The sequence below is a fragment of the Moschus berezovskii genome, chromosome 12, assembly GCF_049115385.1.
Source record: "Moschus berezovskii isolate FMDL1 chromosome 12, NW_MosBer_1.0, whole genome shotgun sequence".
NCBI lineage: Eukaryota > Metazoa > Chordata > Mammalia > Artiodactyla > Moschidae > Moschus > Moschus berezovskii.
In genome coordinates this window covers 70559731-70577634 of record NC_142471.1, presented here as the reverse complement: position 1 = coordinate 70577634, position 17904 = coordinate 70559731, and the positions used below count along the sequence as shown (strand labels likewise).

The 17904-nt window shown below is 41.1% G+C and overlaps 1 protein-coding gene across 3 annotated transcripts in view; it reads left to right on the top strand.

Annotated features, from left to right (window-relative positions):
- The first annotated feature begins 3954 nt into the window (after nucleotides 1-3954).
- CFAP43 (cilia and flagella associated protein 43) overlaps nucleotides 3955-17904 on the top strand; it is a 110909-nt gene continuing 96959 nt past the window's right edge. For all 3 annotated transcript variants that reach the window (XM_055424713.2, XM_055424712.2, XM_055424711.2), the window contains exons 1-3: nucleotides 3955-4117; nucleotides 5924-6177; nucleotides 15396-15492. In XM_055424713.2, the coding sequence (XP_055280688.2) occupies nucleotides 4053-4117; nucleotides 5924-6177; nucleotides 15396-15492 (416 nt within the window). In that variant the 5' untranslated portion in view covers nucleotides 3955-4052. The remainder of the gene's footprint in view (nucleotides 4118-5923; nucleotides 6178-15395; nucleotides 15493-17904) is intronic.

Here is a 17904-nt window from a genome sequence, read left to right as displayed (position 1 = left end):
ATCATCTTTGGAAGCTCGGGGCTGCTCCTTGCATCACTGATAAGATTAAAAATATTATGGGTCTTAGATTTTATTTCTAATATCAAAAATCGTTCACAGTGAGAACTCACCCATTTTCCTCAATTGTCCCCCCAAGTCCATTTTCTGGGATAATCTGTCTTTCACCTTCCAGACCAAGAAAGAAAGAGCACTCTTCTTCCTGTGATCTGCACGGCATAGAGGTTACGGCATCTCCACCTGAATACTGGCCACAGATATTCCCCAGAAACCCAGTTAGAGACCTCCATTTTCATGAAAACCCAGTCAGATTGCAGAGAGTAAGACATGCTTTTCCACTGCCTTTTCAATTTGATTTTGTTCAGTTTCTCCTTTGCTCTAGCACAGGGCAAGTTCAACTTCCCAGGTCATGGCTGATTCCAGCCCAGATCAGTATCTCTTTCCTAGAGTTCACACTTCTTGCTCACCTTCTATCATCTACCTGCCATTTACTCTGGGAGCAGTAGCAAGATTTGCCTCCTCACCTTCTTTTCTAGTGATGGCTTTAAAATGCTCAAGTTGTAGTTAAAGGAATATTGCGGTTTCTGGGGGTGGTGTGGGGGTGCAGGGAGGGCTTGATGGAAACACAAATAAGTCAACTAGTGAGGGAGTGGCAACAGAAACTATCCCAAGCTTAAGAAGTACTTAAGAAGAAAGTTTGACTGTGGTCCAAGCCACTTCTCTCTGTGACTCAGCAATGTGGGATTTTGTCAGCCAATCAGTGCAGACCCTTAACACCAAGCACACCCATGTTTGGCACTTACATTTCAGCAAAGAAATTCTTCAGGGCAGAAACCTGTAGCTCCACTCCTTCCTCACCCCATGTCAGCAAAGTGCATCACCATCTCTGATTGTGATAATCGGACTCCCAGGAGCATTCTGGATTCTTCCTTCTCTCCTACCCCTCTTTATCAATCCACCACCAAAGCCCATAGTTGTTGTTGTTTTTCATATTTATTTATTTATTTATTTGGCTGTTCCAGGTCTCAGTTGCAACATGTGGGATCTTTGATCTTCACCGTGGCATGTGGGATCTTTAGTTGTGGCTTGCTGCTGCTAAGTCACTTCAGTCGTGTCCGACTCTGTGTGACCCCATAGACGGAAGCCCACCAGGCTCCCCCGTCCCTGGGGTTCTCCAGGCAAGAACACTGGAGTGGGTTGCCATTTCCTTCTCCAGTGTGTGAAAGTGAAGTTGCTCAGTCGTGTCCGACCCTTAGTGACCCCACGGACTGCAGCCTACCAGGCTCCTCCATCCATGGGTTTTTCTAGGCAAGAGTACTGGAGTGGCTTGCCATTGCCTTCTCTGTTAGTTGTGGCTTACAGACTCTTAGATGCAGCATGTGGGCTTTAGTTCCATGACTAGGGATCAAACCCAGGTCCCCTGCACTAGGAACAGAGTCTTCTTCACTGGACCACCAGGGAACTCCTGATATAGGTTTTTACCTTTAAAATATTTTTAACACATTGCCTCATCAATGGCTTTCAACTGGGGGTGATTTTGCCACCCCCTCCCAAAATGGAACATTGGACAATATCCACAGACATTTTTAAAAGTTATCTTACTTACTTATTTTTGGCTGTGCTGGATCTTTGTTGCTACTGTGCTGGATCTTTGTTGCTGTGCAGGCTTTTCTCTAGTTGCAACAAGTGGGGGCTGCTCTCTAGTTTCAGTACACAGGCTTCTCATTGCAGTGGCTTCTGTTGTAGAGTTTGTGCTCCAACGTGCCGAGGCTTCAGTCATTGCTGCACATGGCTCAATAGTTGCTGCTCCCTGGCTTAGTTGCTCTGAAGCATGTGGGATCTTCCCTGATAAGGGATCAAACCCATTTCTCTTGCATTGGCAGGTGGATTCTTTACCATTGAGTCACCAGGGAAGTCCCCATAGACATTTTTGATTGTCACAACAGTAGAGGTGCTACTAACAGGGATGCTGCTAAACATCCTGCAATGAGACTTACCCCCATATCCAGTCCCAGATGCCAGTAGTGCTCAGCTTGACAACCCTGCTCTGCTTCCCTCATTAGAATCATGAAATCAATTCCTAACAGATTTTCTATTTCTATTCTCCCCACTCTCCTACCCAATTGATAATCCTCCAGCCAGAATGATCTTTTATAAACATAAATCTTATCTTGTTATTCCTCTATTTAAAACCGTTTAATGTCTTTCCCTGGCTCTTAGGATAAAGACCAGAATTCACAACTTTGCCTTTATCTGGCCCTTGCTCCTTCTCCAGCCTTCAGTGTTTTCTACTGACCTTTCTCTATTTCAATAACACTGCCCTTCCCAGTTCTTACCATCTGTTGTCCTACCTTGATACTTAAAAAAAAAAACCAAAAAACTGTCCTCTATTCCTTCCCCATCCCCTGCCCCTCAGCAATCACTCTTTATCCTTTAAATCTCAGTGAAAACAGCACATGCACACAGCAATCAGCTCTGACACTGCCCATGCAACCAGGAGAGAATTACACCGTAAGCCCTCATAATATCGTTTCCAGCCGTTTCTTGGGTTTTCCCGGTAGCTCAGACGGTAAAGCTTTTCCCTACAATGCGGGAGACCCGGGTTCGATCCCCGAATCGGAAAGAGCCCCTAGAGAAGGGAAATGGCTAATCCACTCCAGTATTCTTACCCGGAAAATCCCATGGACCAAGGAGCTTGGTAGGCTACAGCCATGGGGTCGCAAAGAGTCGGACACGACTTAACTTTCTTTCTTCTTTTCTTCTTAATTCAATCTCCCATTCTACCTTTATGTAGCGAAATGGATGTCTATTCCTCATTTGCTGGGCCCCACCAAGAAGGAAGTTCTTCTAAGTTCCACAAAGAAAGGAACTGTATCTGGTTTGCTCACTAGTTTGTTCCAAGCGACTAGCACAATGCACTGTAATACTCAGTAAATATTAATATTTGCGAATGAAATGAAGACGATAAGGTGGCAAGATGAGAAGGAGAGACGTAAAGAAGGGAAGAAAGAGGACCAGAAGGGAGGGAAGGAGTGCAGAAGTAAAGGGGGGGGAGTGCAAGAGAGGGAAGGGAGGAAGCAAGGACAAACTGCTAATCTTTTGATCCGTTACTTCCAGAAGCTGTATGCCTCCTTGAAATAGTGGAGGGTATATTAGAGTATGTAATTAGTAATCAAAGGTTTGAAGCTCTAGATTTACACTCGATTTGGCTTTAAGTCCCTCTCAGTTTTGTAGTCTTGGGCAATTGCTTTTCTTACCCTGCTTTTCTTTTCTACAAAATGGGTCTGATAGAGGATTTGAATATTAAATGAAATAATATCTGAATCGCCCTTGGAACAACGTCTGGCGCTGTCAGCACTCAATATTAAAGCCTGCTATTGTGGTGTTGGAGAAGACTCTTGAGAGTCCCTTGGACTGCAAGGAGATCCAACCAGTCCATTCTAAAGGAGATCAGTCCTGGGTGTTCATTGGAAGGACTGATGCTGAAGCTGAAGCTCCAATACTTTGGCCACCTCATGCAAAGAGTTGACTCACTGGAAAAGACTCTGATGCTGGGAGGGATTGGGGGGCGGGAGGAGAAGGGGACGACAGAGAATGAGATGGCTGGATGGCATCACCGACTCGATGGAGGTGGGTTTGAGTGAACTCCGGGAGTTGGTGATGGACAGGGAGGCCTGGCGTGCTGTGATTCATGGGGTTGCAAAGAGTCGGACACGACTGAGCGACTGAACTGAACTGATTGCTATTTATTACTTGTGTAGTTACTTTTGTCCGAGGCTGGATCACTCCAGCACCCACCCTGGGGCCAGCCCCTTGTTTCGCTCTCCGCTCTCCCATTGGTTGAGACAGCTCAGCGCTCTCACCAATCCGCTTGGCTCAAGAGAGAGACGCTGAAAGGGCAGAACCAATGGGCGCAGGAGTTACGGTATCCCGGATACGGCGTAAACAGTGGCGGCTCTGCCAGCCCCGCAGCCAGGGAGTTTAGGGTAACCGTTGCAGACCCGGGCCTGGGTCAGGGGTTGACTGCCCCCGGCCGGCTGAGAAATATCTGGGCCATGGCGCAAGGCCGGGAGCGAGATGAAGTCCACAACGTCGCCCTCGGCGCGTCCCTGTCCGTGAGGTGCGGCGTCCCTGCGACTGACTCCTCTCGCGGAAATTCTTCCCTCAGAACTACAACCTCTCCCTACCCGTCGCTTCCTCCTGTCCTGTAGACCTGCCGTCCCACAAATTCGACCTCTTCTTCAGCCACCGACTCCTTCCTGCAGACTTCCTTTCTCTGTGACTTCGCTCCCCTCATTTCCTTATTCAATGACAACAGTTCCATCTCTTTCTACTCCTCCCTGCCCCCACCCCAAGCTCACCCCCAGCCCCCCACCCCGCCGCTGTCTTACCCAGTACTGCTCTCCTACACTCTTCATTTCTGCCTCCTCTTTCTGGCTATTGCCTTCAATAATCTTTTCCTTTCATGTATGTGCCCCACCGCCCACACCCATCCCAGTGGCAGCCCTCTTTCCATCCTAATGGTCTTTGGTGATTTTCTCCGTACTTAGGACCACCAGTCCCTTCCTTCTCTCTCCTATCCACCGACTCTGGATTTGTTTGCACTTGTAGTGGCCTTTGAAAACATAAAACGCTGCGCAGGTGTAAGTTGGCATTGCTTTCTTTCCACATTCTAGAGTGTTAGTTGCACTGTGTTCCATACAGTATCCTTCACCGGTCCTGGCTGTACTCCCTATTCCCTTGAAGTTTCTCTCAGAACCAGTGTCCTTCTCCGGTCCTCTCCATCATCTTTAAGCTATCTTTAACATTTAAACCGGAGAAGGCAATGGCAAGCCACTCCAGTACTATTGCCTAGAAAATCCCATGGATGGAGGAGCCTGGTAGGCTGCAGTCTGTGGGGTCGCTAAGGGTCGGACACGACTGAGCGACTTCACTTTCACTTTTCACTTTCCACTTTCACACATTGGAGAAGGAAATGGCAACCCACTCCAGTGTTCTTGCCTGGAGAACCCCAGGGACGGGGGAGCCTGGTGGGCTTCCGTCTGTGGGGTCACACAGAGTCGGACACGACTGAAGTGACTTAGCAGCAGCAGCAGCAGCAACATTGAAACAGAGGTAGACTCTCCCCTCCTCTCAGACTCTCATCTTTGTCTTCTTCCTCTAGCTTAACATTCACCACACACTCCTTACTTTAAAATATATTACTTTTGTGTTCTAACCTTTTCATTCATGTCTACTTACTTCTTTTACTTTGTGCATTTATCTCTAGTTTTAGATCTAAAATATAGCTGCACATACTCCATCTTAGTAAAGAAGCAATTTTCCTATTTGGCTCAGAACCACTAAGCAGGCTCTCTCCCTCTTTTTTTTTTAACTTTTCATTTTATATTGGAATATAGCTGATCAACAACCTTGTGACAGTTTCAGGTGGATCCAGGCTATCCTATATAAAACTTTTTTAAACATTTATTTTTTAAATCAAAACTAGTTTTAAAGGTAAGGCCGAGGATGCACCTGCTTTCTATTAGGATCAAGCTCTTTTTGCTCTCTCTTGTTTTTACTTTTTCTTTTCCACACATACAAGACCTCAGAAATCCTTCTGAGATTTTCTCAGGAGGAAGATTTTCTTTGAGGTTTGAACATAGGTTGTGCTTCACTAGAAAACTCTCTGAAGAAGATTCTTAAGACCTGTGGAACTTTAGGTCTACACTTTAGTTTCTTTAGTGCCTGAACTGGAACTGGTCTCACAGCAACCTTGTGTGTTCTTTTATCTGAGAGATGGTTTGGGGCAGAAAGGGGGTGAAAAGAGAATAGATGAGTTTCAAAAATGTTCATGATCTATTGTTTGCTTTGTTTAAAACAGAAAGAAAAAGTATTTGAAATGTATTCTGTTCTACTGATGTGACCTATATTTTTTTTCCCAAAGATGGGTGCAAGGATTCCCCAAGCAGAATGTTCATTTTGTCAACGACAGCACCATTTGCTACCCTTCTGGGAATTTCGTAATATTTATCAATATTGAAACAAAGAAAAGAACTGTACTCCAGTGTATGAATGGAATTGTGGGTGTCGTAGCAACTAACATTCCTTATGAAGTTGTGGCTTTTTCTGATCGACGGCTAAGACCACTCATATACATATACAACTTTCCTGGATTAACCAGAAGGACCAAATTAAAAGGTATCTTACAAGACCCTTCCTCTGACGTGACAGAAAGATTTTGTTTTAAGATGTGACCAGATCTAGCTCTTATACATAAAGGTTTTCTTTCTTTCTTTTTTTTTTAAAGATTTTTTTTTCAGTTTTGGTGTTTTTTGTTTTGTTTTTTTGGAATACACATTTATAAGGAAGGAAACAGGGTGATCACTGAGAATTTAATTAAGTAGGCTAGAGCCTTGCTACTCATTATGTGTTCTCCTTACAATCAACATTGCATCACCTCGGATGCTTGTAAATGCAGAAACTCTGCTCTCATCCAATACCTACTGAATTGAAATCTACATTTTAACCAGATTCCCTAGGTGATTCATAGTACATTAAACTTGAAAGGCGCTGGATTAGAATACTCTATTAGAACAGTAAATACTGTTTGTAAACCTTTTTCAGAACAATATTTTCTTTCCTTATGATTTATTGAAAATCTAACTGAATGGATATCATATAGCTTCTAAAGGAAAGTCTCTGAGCCTCAATTTCCTTATGCATGAAATGAAGATAATGGTATCTACTGTTAACAAATGAAATTATATATAATATACATAATTGCATAATATATAATGTATGTGAAAATATGTGTATATATATATATATATATATAAATATCTCACATGTTGTTTTTTCATGTCTGACTCTTGCAACCCCATGGATAGTACACTAGGCTCCTCTGTCCATGGAATTTCCCAGGCAAGAATACTGGAGTGGGTTGCCGCTTCTTTCTCTGTATGTCATATATACAATGTCAATCAATGTTTCCTACCATTTAAGTTATTATTAACTTATTCATAGATACAACTGTCCCAGACTAGCCTTCAGGCATCTGCTGAAGCCCCCATGTAACCATTCCCTCGTGTAGCACATCTTGGGCAGAAAGCTCAGGAGGGCATGAGGCTGTAGTGTCTTAGTTCTGTAACTTTTGGTGAAAGAAGTGTTTGGATCATGCCAAGAAATTTATCATTTAATATTTTATCTGTGGGAAATCTGTGTTCTCACCAGAGTAAAACAACATTTAACACATAACCCTGACTCATACATTGGGAACTATCTACAGGCATATCTTGTTCTATTATGCTTTGGTTTATTGTGCTTTATAGATACTGAATTTTTTAAAGATTGAAGGTTCGTTGCAGCCCTGCATTGAGCCAGTCTACTGGCACCATTTTAACATTTAAGTATTTGCTCACTTCGTGTCTCTGTGTCACATTTTAGTAGTTATTACAAGTTTTCAAGTTTTCTAATTATTATAATATTTGTTATAGTGATCAGTGACCTACTCAATAGAATACAGTTACTATTGTATTTGTTTTGGGGTGCCACAAACTACACCCATATAAGATGTCAGGTTTAATCTCTAAATCTTTTGTTACATTCTGACTGTTCCACTAAACAATCATTCCCCTGTCTCTCTTTCCCTCCTCAGGCCTCTCTATTTCTTGAGACACAGCAATATTGAAATTAAGCCCATTAATAACCCTACAATATTGAAGTTAGGCCATTAATAACTTCCCTGGTAGCTCAGTGGTAAAGAATCTGTTTGCAATGCAGGAGGCACTGGAGATGCAGGTCGATCCCTGGGTAGGGAAGATTCCCTGGAGGAGGAAACGGCAACCCATTCCAGTATTTTTGCCTGGAGAATCCCATGGACAGAGGAGTCTGGCAGGCTACAGTCTGTAGTGTCTCAAAGAGTCAAACGCGACTGAAACGACTGAGCATGTAGCACAATAACCCTGCAATGGCCTCTAAGTGTTCAAGTGAAAGGAAGAGTCACACACCTCTCCCTTTAAATCGAAAGCTAGAAATAATTAAGCTCAGTGAAGAAGACATGTCAAAAGCAAGAGGGGTCAAAAGCTAGGCCTCTTGCACCAAATAGTTAACTAAGTTGTGAATGCAAACGAAAAGTTCTTAAAGGAAATTCAAAGTGCTGCTCCAGTGAACACAGATATAAGAAAGCAAAATAGCATCATTGCTGATATGAAGAAAGTTTTAATGATCTGTATGATCAAATAGCCTTAAATTCCCTTAAGCCAAAACCTATTCAAAAGCCAGGCCCTAACTCTTCAGTTCTATGAAGTCTGAGAGAACTGAGGAAGCTATAGAAGAAAAATTCAAATCTATCAGTCATTGGTTTCATGAGGTTTAAAGAAAGAAGTCATCTCAATAATATAAAAGTGTAAGGTGAAGCAACAAGTGCTGATGTAGAAGCTCTAGGAAGTCATCCAAAAGATCTTGCTAAGATAATTAATAAAGGTGGCTAGACTATGGAACAGATTTTCAGTGTATTTAGATGAATCAGCTTTGTACTGGAAGAAGATGCCCTCCAGGACTTTAATACAGAGAGAAGAGGTCAGTTCAGTTCAGTTCAGTTGCTCAGTCGTGTCCAACTCTTTGTGACCCCATGAACCACAGCACGCCAGGCCTCCCTGTCCATCACCAACTCCCGGAGTCCACCCAAACCCACGTCCATTGAGTCGGTGATGCCATCCAGCCATCTCATCCTCTGTCATCCCCTTCTCCTCCTGCCCTCAATCTTTCCCAGCATCAGGGTCTTTCAAATGAATCAGCTCTTCGCATCAGGTGGCCAAAGTATTGGAGTTTCAGCTTCAACATCAGTCCTACCAATGAACACCCAGGACTGATCTCCTTTAGGATGGACTGGTTGGATCCCCTTGCAGTCCAAGGGACTCTCAAGAGTCTTTTCCAACACCACAGTTCAAAAGCGTAAATTCTTCAGTGCTCAGCTTTCTTTATAGTCCAACATTCACATCCATATGTGACTACTGGAAAAACTATAGCCTTGACTAGATGGACCTTTGTTGACAACGTAATGTCTCTGCTTTTTAATATGCTATCTAGGTTGGTCATAAATTTCCTTCCAAGAAGTAAGCGTCTTTTAATTTCATGGCTGCAGTCACCATCTGCAGTGATTTTGGAGCCCAGAAAAATTAAGTCAGTCACTGTTTCCACTGTTTCCCCATCTATTTGCCATGAAGTGATGGCACCAGATGCCATGATCTTAGTTTTCTGAATGTTGAGCTTTAAGCCAACTTTTTCAGTCTCCTCTTTTACTTTCATCAAGAGGCTCTTCAGTTCTTCTTCACTTTCTGCCATAACGGTGGTGTCATCTGCATATCTGAGGTTATTGATATTTTTCCCGGCAATCTTGATTCCAGCTTGTGCTTCTTCTAACCCAGCGTTTCTCATGATGTACTCTGCATATAAGTTAAATAAGCAGGGTAACATAATACAGCCTTGACTTACTGCTTTTCCTATTTGGAACCAGTCTGTTGTTCCATGCCCAGTTCTAACTGTTGCTTCCTGACCTGCATACAGGTTTCTCAAGAGGCAGGTCAGGTGGTCTGGTATTTCCATCTCCTTCAGAATTTTCCAGAGTTTATTGTGGTCCACACAGTCAAAGCCTTTGGCATAGTCAATAAAGCAGAAGTAGATGTTTTTCTGGAACTCTCTTGCTTTTTCCATGATCCAGCAGATATTGGCAATTTGATCTCTGGTTCCTCTGCCTTTTCTTAAACCAGGTTGAACATCTGGAAGTTCAAGGTTCACATATTACTGAAGCCTGGCTTGGAGAATTTTAAGCATTACTTTATTAGCGTGTGCTGCTGCTGCTGCTAAGTTGCTTCAGTCTTGTCTGACTCTGTGCAACCCCATAGATGGCAGCCCACCAGGTGATGAGTGCAATTGTGCGGTAGTTTGAGCATTCTTTGGCATTGCCTTTCTTTGGGATTGGAATGAAAACTGACCTTTTCCAGTCCTGTGGCCACTGCTGAGTTTTCCAAATTTGCTGGCATATTGAGTGTGGCACTTTCACAGCATCATCTTTCAGGATTTGAAATAGCTCAACTGGAATTCCATCACCTCCACTAGCTTTGTTTGTAGTGATGCTTCCTAAGGCCCACTTGATTTCACATTCCAGGATGTCTGGCTCTAGATGAGTGATCACACCATCATGATTATCTGGGTATTGAAGATCTTTTTTGTATAATTCTTCTTTGTATTCTTGCCACCTCTTCTTAATATCTTCTGCTTCTGTTAGGTCCCTACCATTTCTGTCCTGACAGAATATGGTCCACTGGAGAAGGGAATGGCAAACTACTTCAGTGTTCTTGCCTTAAGAACCCCGTGACCAGTATGAAAAGGCAAAAAGATAGGACACTGAAAGATGAACTCCCCAGGTCGTTAGGTGCCCAATATGCTATTGGAGATCAGTGGAGAAATAACTCCAGAAAGAATGGAGGGATGGAGCCAAAGCAAAAACTACACCCAGTTGTGGATGGGACTGGTGATAGAAGCAAGGTTCGATGCTGTAAAGAGCAATATTGCATAGGAACTTGGAATGTTAGGTCCATGAATCAAGGCAAACTGGAAGTGGTCAAACAGGAGATGGCAAGAGAGAACATCGACATTCTAGGAATCAGCAAACTAAAATGGACTGGAATGGGTGAATTTAACTCAGATGACCATTATATCTACTACTGTGGGCAGGAATTCCTTAGAAGAAATGGAGTAGCCAAAATAGTCAACAAAAGAGTCCGAAATGCAGTACTTGGATGCAGTCTCAAAAATGACAGAATGATCTCCGTTTGTTTCCAAGGCAAACCATTCAATATCACGGTAATCCAAGTCTATCCCCCAAACAGTAATGCTGAAGAAGCTGAAGTTAAACAATCTATGAAGACCTTCAAGACCTTCTAGAACTAACACCCAAAAAAGATATCCTTTTCATTATAGGGGACTGGAATGCAAAAGTAGGAAGTAAGAAACACCTGGAGTAACAGGCAAATTTGGCCTTGGAATACAAAATGAAGCAGGGCAAAGGCTAATAGAGTTCTGCCAAGAGAACACACTGGTCATAACAAACACCCTCTTCCAACAACACAAGGGAAGACTCTACACATAGACATCACTAGATGTTCAACACCAAAATCAGATTGATTATATTCTTTGCAGCTAAAGAGGGAGAAGCTCTATACAGTCAGCAAAAACAAGACTGGGAGCTGACTGTGTCTCAGATCATGAACTCCTTATTGCCAAATTCAGACTTGAAGAAAGTAGGGAAAACCACTCGACCATTCAGGTGTGACCTAAATCAAATCCCTTATGATTATACAGAGGAAGTGAGAAATAGATTTAAGGGACTAGATCTGATAGATAGAGTGCCTGATGAACTATGGATGGAGGTTCGTGACATTGTACATGAGACAGGAATCAAGACCATCCCCAAGAAAAAGAAATGCAAAAAAGCAAAATGGCTGTCTGAGGATGCCTTACAAATAGCTATGAAAAGAAGGGAAGTGAAAAGCAAAGGAGAAAAGGAAAGATATACCCATTTGAATAAAGAGTTCCAAAGAATAGCAAGGAGAGATAAGAAAGTCTTCCTCAGTGATCAATGCAAAGAAATAGAGGAAGAGGTCAGTACCTGGTTTCAAAGCTTCAAAGGCAGGCTGACTCTTGTTAGGGATAAATGCAGCTTGTGACTTGAAGTTGAAGCCATGCTCATTTATCACTTTGAAAATCTAGAGCTCTTAAAAGTTATGGTAAATCTACTCTGTGTGTACTCTACAAATCCTGTTGCCTTTACTCTACACATCCTGGATGAGAGCATATCTATTTACAGCATGTTTTACTAAATATTTTAATATTCAGTAAAATATTTAATGTTTAATAATTTATTGTTTCACTATTGAGACCTACTGCTCAGAAAAGAAATTCCTTTTAAAATATTACTGCTCATTGACAGTGCAGCTGGTCACCCAAGGGTTCTGATGAAGATGTACAATGAGATTAATGTTGTTTTCATGGCTGATAACACAACATCCCTTCTGCAGCCTGTGGATCAAGGAGTAACTTCTTCTGTCAAGTCCTATTGTTCAAGAAATATATTTTGTAAGACTGTAGGTGCCATAGGGAGGGACTCCTTTAATATTTCTGGGCAAAGTATTAATAGATTGAAAACCTCTGAAAAAGATTCACCATTCTAGATGCAATTAAGAACATTTGTAATTCATTGAAAGAGGTCAAAATATCAATACTAATAGGAGTTTGAAAGGAGTGGATTCCAACCCTGATGGATGACTGAGCAGTTCAAGACTTTAGTGGAGTAAGTCATTGCCCATGTGGTGGAAATAGCAAGAAAACTAGAATTAGACATGGAGCCTGAAGATGTGACTGAATTGCTGCACTCTCATTGTGAAACTTAAACAGATGAGCAGTTTCTTTTCATGGATGAGCTAAGAAAATAGTTTATTGATTTGGAATCTATTTCTGCTGACAGTGCTCTGAAGTTGTTGAAATGACAAGAAAGGGCTTAGGATATTACATAAACTTGGTTGATAAAATGATGGTAGAGTTTGAGAAGACTGACTTCAGTTTTGAAAGGAGTTCTACACTGGGTAAAATGCTATCAAACAGCATTGCATGCTACAGAGATATCATTCATGAAAGGAAGAGACTTTGGCATGGCAAACTTCATTGTTGTCTTACTGTAATTGCCACAGTCACCCAGCCTTCAGCAATCACTTCCCCAATCAGTCAGCAGCCGTCAACATCGAGGCAAGTCCCTCTACCAACAAAAATTTATTTACTAAAGGCTCAAATGATGCTTAGCATCTTTTGGTAATCTCTTCTCCAGGGGATCTTCCCAACCCAGGGATTGAACCCAGGTCTCCCACATTGCAGGCAGATTCTTTACAGTCTGAGTCACCAGGGAAATCCAAGAATAACCTTGGGTAACCTATACCTTCTCCAGTAGATCTTCCTTACCCAGGAATAGAACCAGAGTCTCCTGAATTGCAGGTAGATTCTTTACCAGCTGAGCTATCAGGGAAGCCCCATCTTTTGGTAATAAAATATTTTAAAATTAAGAAAGGTACATTTTAAAAACATAATTCTATTGCACACTTACTAGACTACAGTATAGTTTAAATATAACTTTTATATGTACTGGGAAACCAAAAATATCTTGTGACTTTCTTTATGCAATATTTGCTTTATTGCACTGGTCTGAAGCCAAACCCATAATCTCCAAAGTATGTCAGTACGTGAATGTAACTACCCTTCTTCTTTAAAATTTCCCCAAGCTTTATTATTTGGCTGTTGCCCTGTTCAAGCAATGAAAGTTAATTCAAACCAATAGCCAGCATTCATGTTAAATAATGAAACTCTAAAAGCATTTACAATTAAGTTAGGACTAAGTCACTGAGGATACCTGTTGTTACCACTAGTATTAAAAGCAACTTGAAAAAAAAAAAAAAGCAACTTGGAGTTTCCAGCCAATGCAACAAAATATGAAACTGAAAAAGTATACCTATAGGAAAGGAGTTAATAAATAATAGTGCACTAAGACTAATAAAATAATGCTCAGTAAGATGCTGATTTCAAAATAAATATCCATGCAATTGGAAGATTTAAACACTTAGGAATGCTTCAAGGAAGAAATGTGACTGACCTCAATGAAGAAAAACATAAAAGTCACTGATGTAAAATATTTAAACATAAAGAGGCATAGTCGTGCATGAAAATTATAGTTATTATATTTCTCATATTCTTCACAGAATGTAAATCATAGGTTTATCATGTTTTAGAGAGTCAGGAGTACTTAAATAAATGTTCTTCCAGATCAAAAAGTAGAGAATGAGAATAATTTGAAAGAGTTTGATGCCAAGACCAAGGGCCCCCTTAGCATAATGGTGCTGTAAACAGGTAGATGGTGGTGTTGGTATAGGGCTCACTCCATCAGTGGAAGAGTTGAAGGCTGGGGACAGGCTTTAGGATCTATAAAGCTAAGTATATGATGAAGATGCTCCCAGACATGCACACACACACACAGTAGATGATCTGGATTATTCAATGATGGTGTTAAGAAAACTTATCAGAACAAAAGTATCAAGTTAGGTACTCATTGTTATCATACTGTACACCAAAACTTATATCAAACAAAAACAAGAGCTCATTATAAATAAACCCATCGAAAAGTAGAAAATATGTGGTGGAAAATTGAAATAATTTGAGGACAGAGAACTTTTCACATAAAGGATGCAAATTAAAATAGACATATTTTTGATTATATACAAATTTAAAACTTGTGAACATCTAAAATACCATAAAACTTAAAAAGAAAATAACAAACTGAGGGAAATATTTGAACAAATATGACCAAGTATTTTCAGAGCATTTATGAAATGATAAGGAAAAAAGACAGATATTCTGATAGAGCAGTGGGAAAAGAACTTGTCCAAACCACAAGACTAGCAATGTCCAAAAGCATAAAGTCTTCCATCTCAATATTCATTTTATTTATTTTTCAACATTCATTTTATTTATTTTTCAACATTCATTTAAAAGAGTTTCTTAAACTGAGATGAAATTTTTCTGCTTATCAAGGTCACAGTTTTTTTTAAAGCTTATAATTGCTAGGCAGAGTGTTAAATTGGTAACATTTTTGTTATTGTTGTTGAAGGTAGAGGTAAAAAGTGATACAAAGACACGACACGAATGTAAAGAAGACAAACATAGAAGGCAAAGCTTGCATCTATGGAACCACACTGAGGAGCAGCAGCTAAAGGAGGGGAAACCAGAGCCTCACAAATAAGGAAGGCAGAAGCAGATACTTCCCTGTATTAGCATCCTCACTATGCACATTTTAAACATGTTGCTAAGACTTTTAAAGTCATGTTTCATTTCTTCAGCTGCAGGTACAAATGAGAAAACAACTTTTTTAGTTGTTCTAAAGACTGAAAGATATTAAGCTAAGGGCCACATATGACCTATGGGACGGAGATATGGAGGCAAGCTAGAATTATGGCAACTCTTCAAGGTTTTTCAAGTTGTCTGAATGAATAACTTTTCTAATCACCATGTTTCATGTATTTATTCTTGGGTCATTTCAAGTCGCATGGGGATGTACATGGTGCAGTGTACTCAATTTTGCACTGAAGTCATGGGACAGAGACCTCATGGCTTAATTCACTCTAAAATCTTTTAAAAATGGATCTTAACTTTGCTCATAACTTTCTATTAATAGCGTTAGATGTCAGTCAAGACATCTCTTATTCTAGGGGCCAAAGCTTTTGAATTATGTAAAAATTATTAAGTAGGGTAAATTAAACCGTAAGACTACAGTTAACCTGAACACGATCAAACCCTTCTACTGGGTTTTTATATTACAGGCGACGTTCTCCTAGACTACACATTACTTTCCTTCAGTTACTGTGGCAACTACCTGGCTAGTTACTCCTCCCTCCCAGAATTTGAACTGGCCCTCTGGTAAGTTGCAGCCTCCTGCAGAATTCTTTTCATTGCGTCACATTTTAATCTTGTCCTTCTAGATTATATCAAAGGACATCTACATGAAAAATCTGGAACAAGGAAAAGTGAAACAAATACAAGTCCTAATCATTGGCTTAATATAATCACCACTTTCAGGCAGCAAATTGGCAGGGCAAAAGCTAAAAGAGATTAATTACTGTCTTTCTCTTCTTCTTAATGTGTTATAATATTCCTTTGTCAGGTAAAGAATACATGGATAATTACATAAAGTTTTATCTTTTCTTAAATCATAACCTTTGAATTATTTTATACTTTCCACTAATGTTGAAACTAAGATGTCTCTATATGAGAGCTCAGTTTGAAGTAATTATTTTTAGGGACATTAGAACAATTATATGTTCAAAGAGTAGAACATCATACCCCATTTTCCAGCTGTAAAGAAAATACTTGTTAATAAGACATATGTCTGATCTTTGCTGGGTCACTTCATGTGGCCACCTTCAAAGATGCACTCACTGTTCTATCCACAATATAGACTCCTTGTGAGGGAAATTTGTCTTATTAAGGTGAAATATGGAATGTTCCAAAGATGATTGAGAATACCTCTTACATACCAGCTTTTCTCGGGGCTTCTGTGGTGGCTCAGCTGTTAAAGAAGCCACCTGCCAATGCAGGAGATGCAAGAAACTTGGATTCAGTCCCTGGGTAGGGAAGATCCCCTGGAGAAGTAAATGGCAACTGACTCCAGTATTCTTAACTGGAAAGTCTCATGGACAGTGGTGATGGTGGGTGTCAGTCCATAGGGCTGCAAAGAGTTAGACATCACTGAGTGCTCACACACACACACCAACCGGCATTTCTCATGGAAGAATGTAATAATCTAGATTCAGAGAACAACATTTAGTTTATGTAGAGTTACTTTAAAAAACATAAAACAACTTTACTGAGATATAGTTGATGTATAATAGACTATATATATACAACTTGATGACTTTTGACTTATTCATGAAACCATCACCCTGGTCAGGATGATGACTATATCCATCAGCTCCGAAAGTTTTCCTGTGCTCCTTCAGATCCTCCCTTCAGATCCAGGTATGCCACACATACCTGTGGCTGTGGCTTCCCAGGGTAGAGCATCCATCTGGCAATGCAGGGAATGCAAGAGACTCAGGGTGGATCCCTGTGTTGGGGACATCCCCTGGAGAAGGAAACAGCAACCCACTCCAATATTCTTCTTGCCTGGGAGATCCCATGGACAGAGAAGCCTGGGGCTGCAGTCCATGGGGCCTCATAGAGTCGGCCACGACTGGTGACTGGGCACACAGACCTGTGCACCCTTGCTTCCCTGCCTTCACCCCTGGGGAGCCAGTGGTGTATTTTCTCTCACTCTGAGTTTGCATTTTATAGAATTGCATATACATTACTATTTTTTTCATCTGACTTCTTCCATGCTGCACAGTTATTTTTAAATTCTCCCATGCTGCTGTGTGTTTTAATAGTTCATTCCTTTGTATTCCATGGTATATAGCACTATCTGTTTACTCACTCACCTGTTAATGATTGTTTCAGTTTGCTAGGGTTGCCATTAACAAAGTACCGCAAGCTAAGTGGTTTAACCACAGAAATTTATTGTCTCAGTTCTGGAGGGCAGAAATCTGAGATTAAGGTATCAGCAGGGTTGATTCCTGCTGAGGGCTGTGACGGAGAATCTGTTCCTGATTGTGAATAACTGTCCTCATGTTCACATGGTGTTCTCCTTGTTTGCATATCTGTCTCTTAATTTCCCCTTTTATAGGGTTACTAATCATATTGGAGTTGGGCCACACTAAATGACTTCATTTCATTTAGGAAAAGACCCTCCTTCCAAATAAGGTCACATTCTGAGATATTGAGGGGGAGGACCTTAACCTATGAATTGTGGGAGACACAAATCAATCCATAACAATGCCTAAAAGATGAGGAGGAATGGGATTTGTGAAGAGGAGAAGGAAGAAGATTCTAAGCAGAGGCCATGAGGTCAGAAAATATGGCAAATTTGAAGATTTAGTTAAGAGGTCTTAATGAAGAAAGCTGATCGCCGAAGAATTGATGCTTTTGAACTGTGTGTTGAAGACTCTTGAGAGTCCCTTGTACCGCAAGGAGATCCAACCAGTCCATTCTAAGGGAGATTGATCCTGGGTGTTCATTGGAAGGACTGATGCTAAAGCTGAAACTGCAATACTTTGGCCACCTCATGCGACGAGTTGACTCACTGGAAAAGACTCTGATGCTGGGAAAGGTTGGGGGCGGGAGGAGAAGGGGATGACCAAGAATGAGATGGCTGGATGGCATCACCAATTCTGTGGACATGAGTTGGAGTGAACTCCAGGAGTTGGTGATGGACAGGGAGGCCTGGTGTGCTGTGAT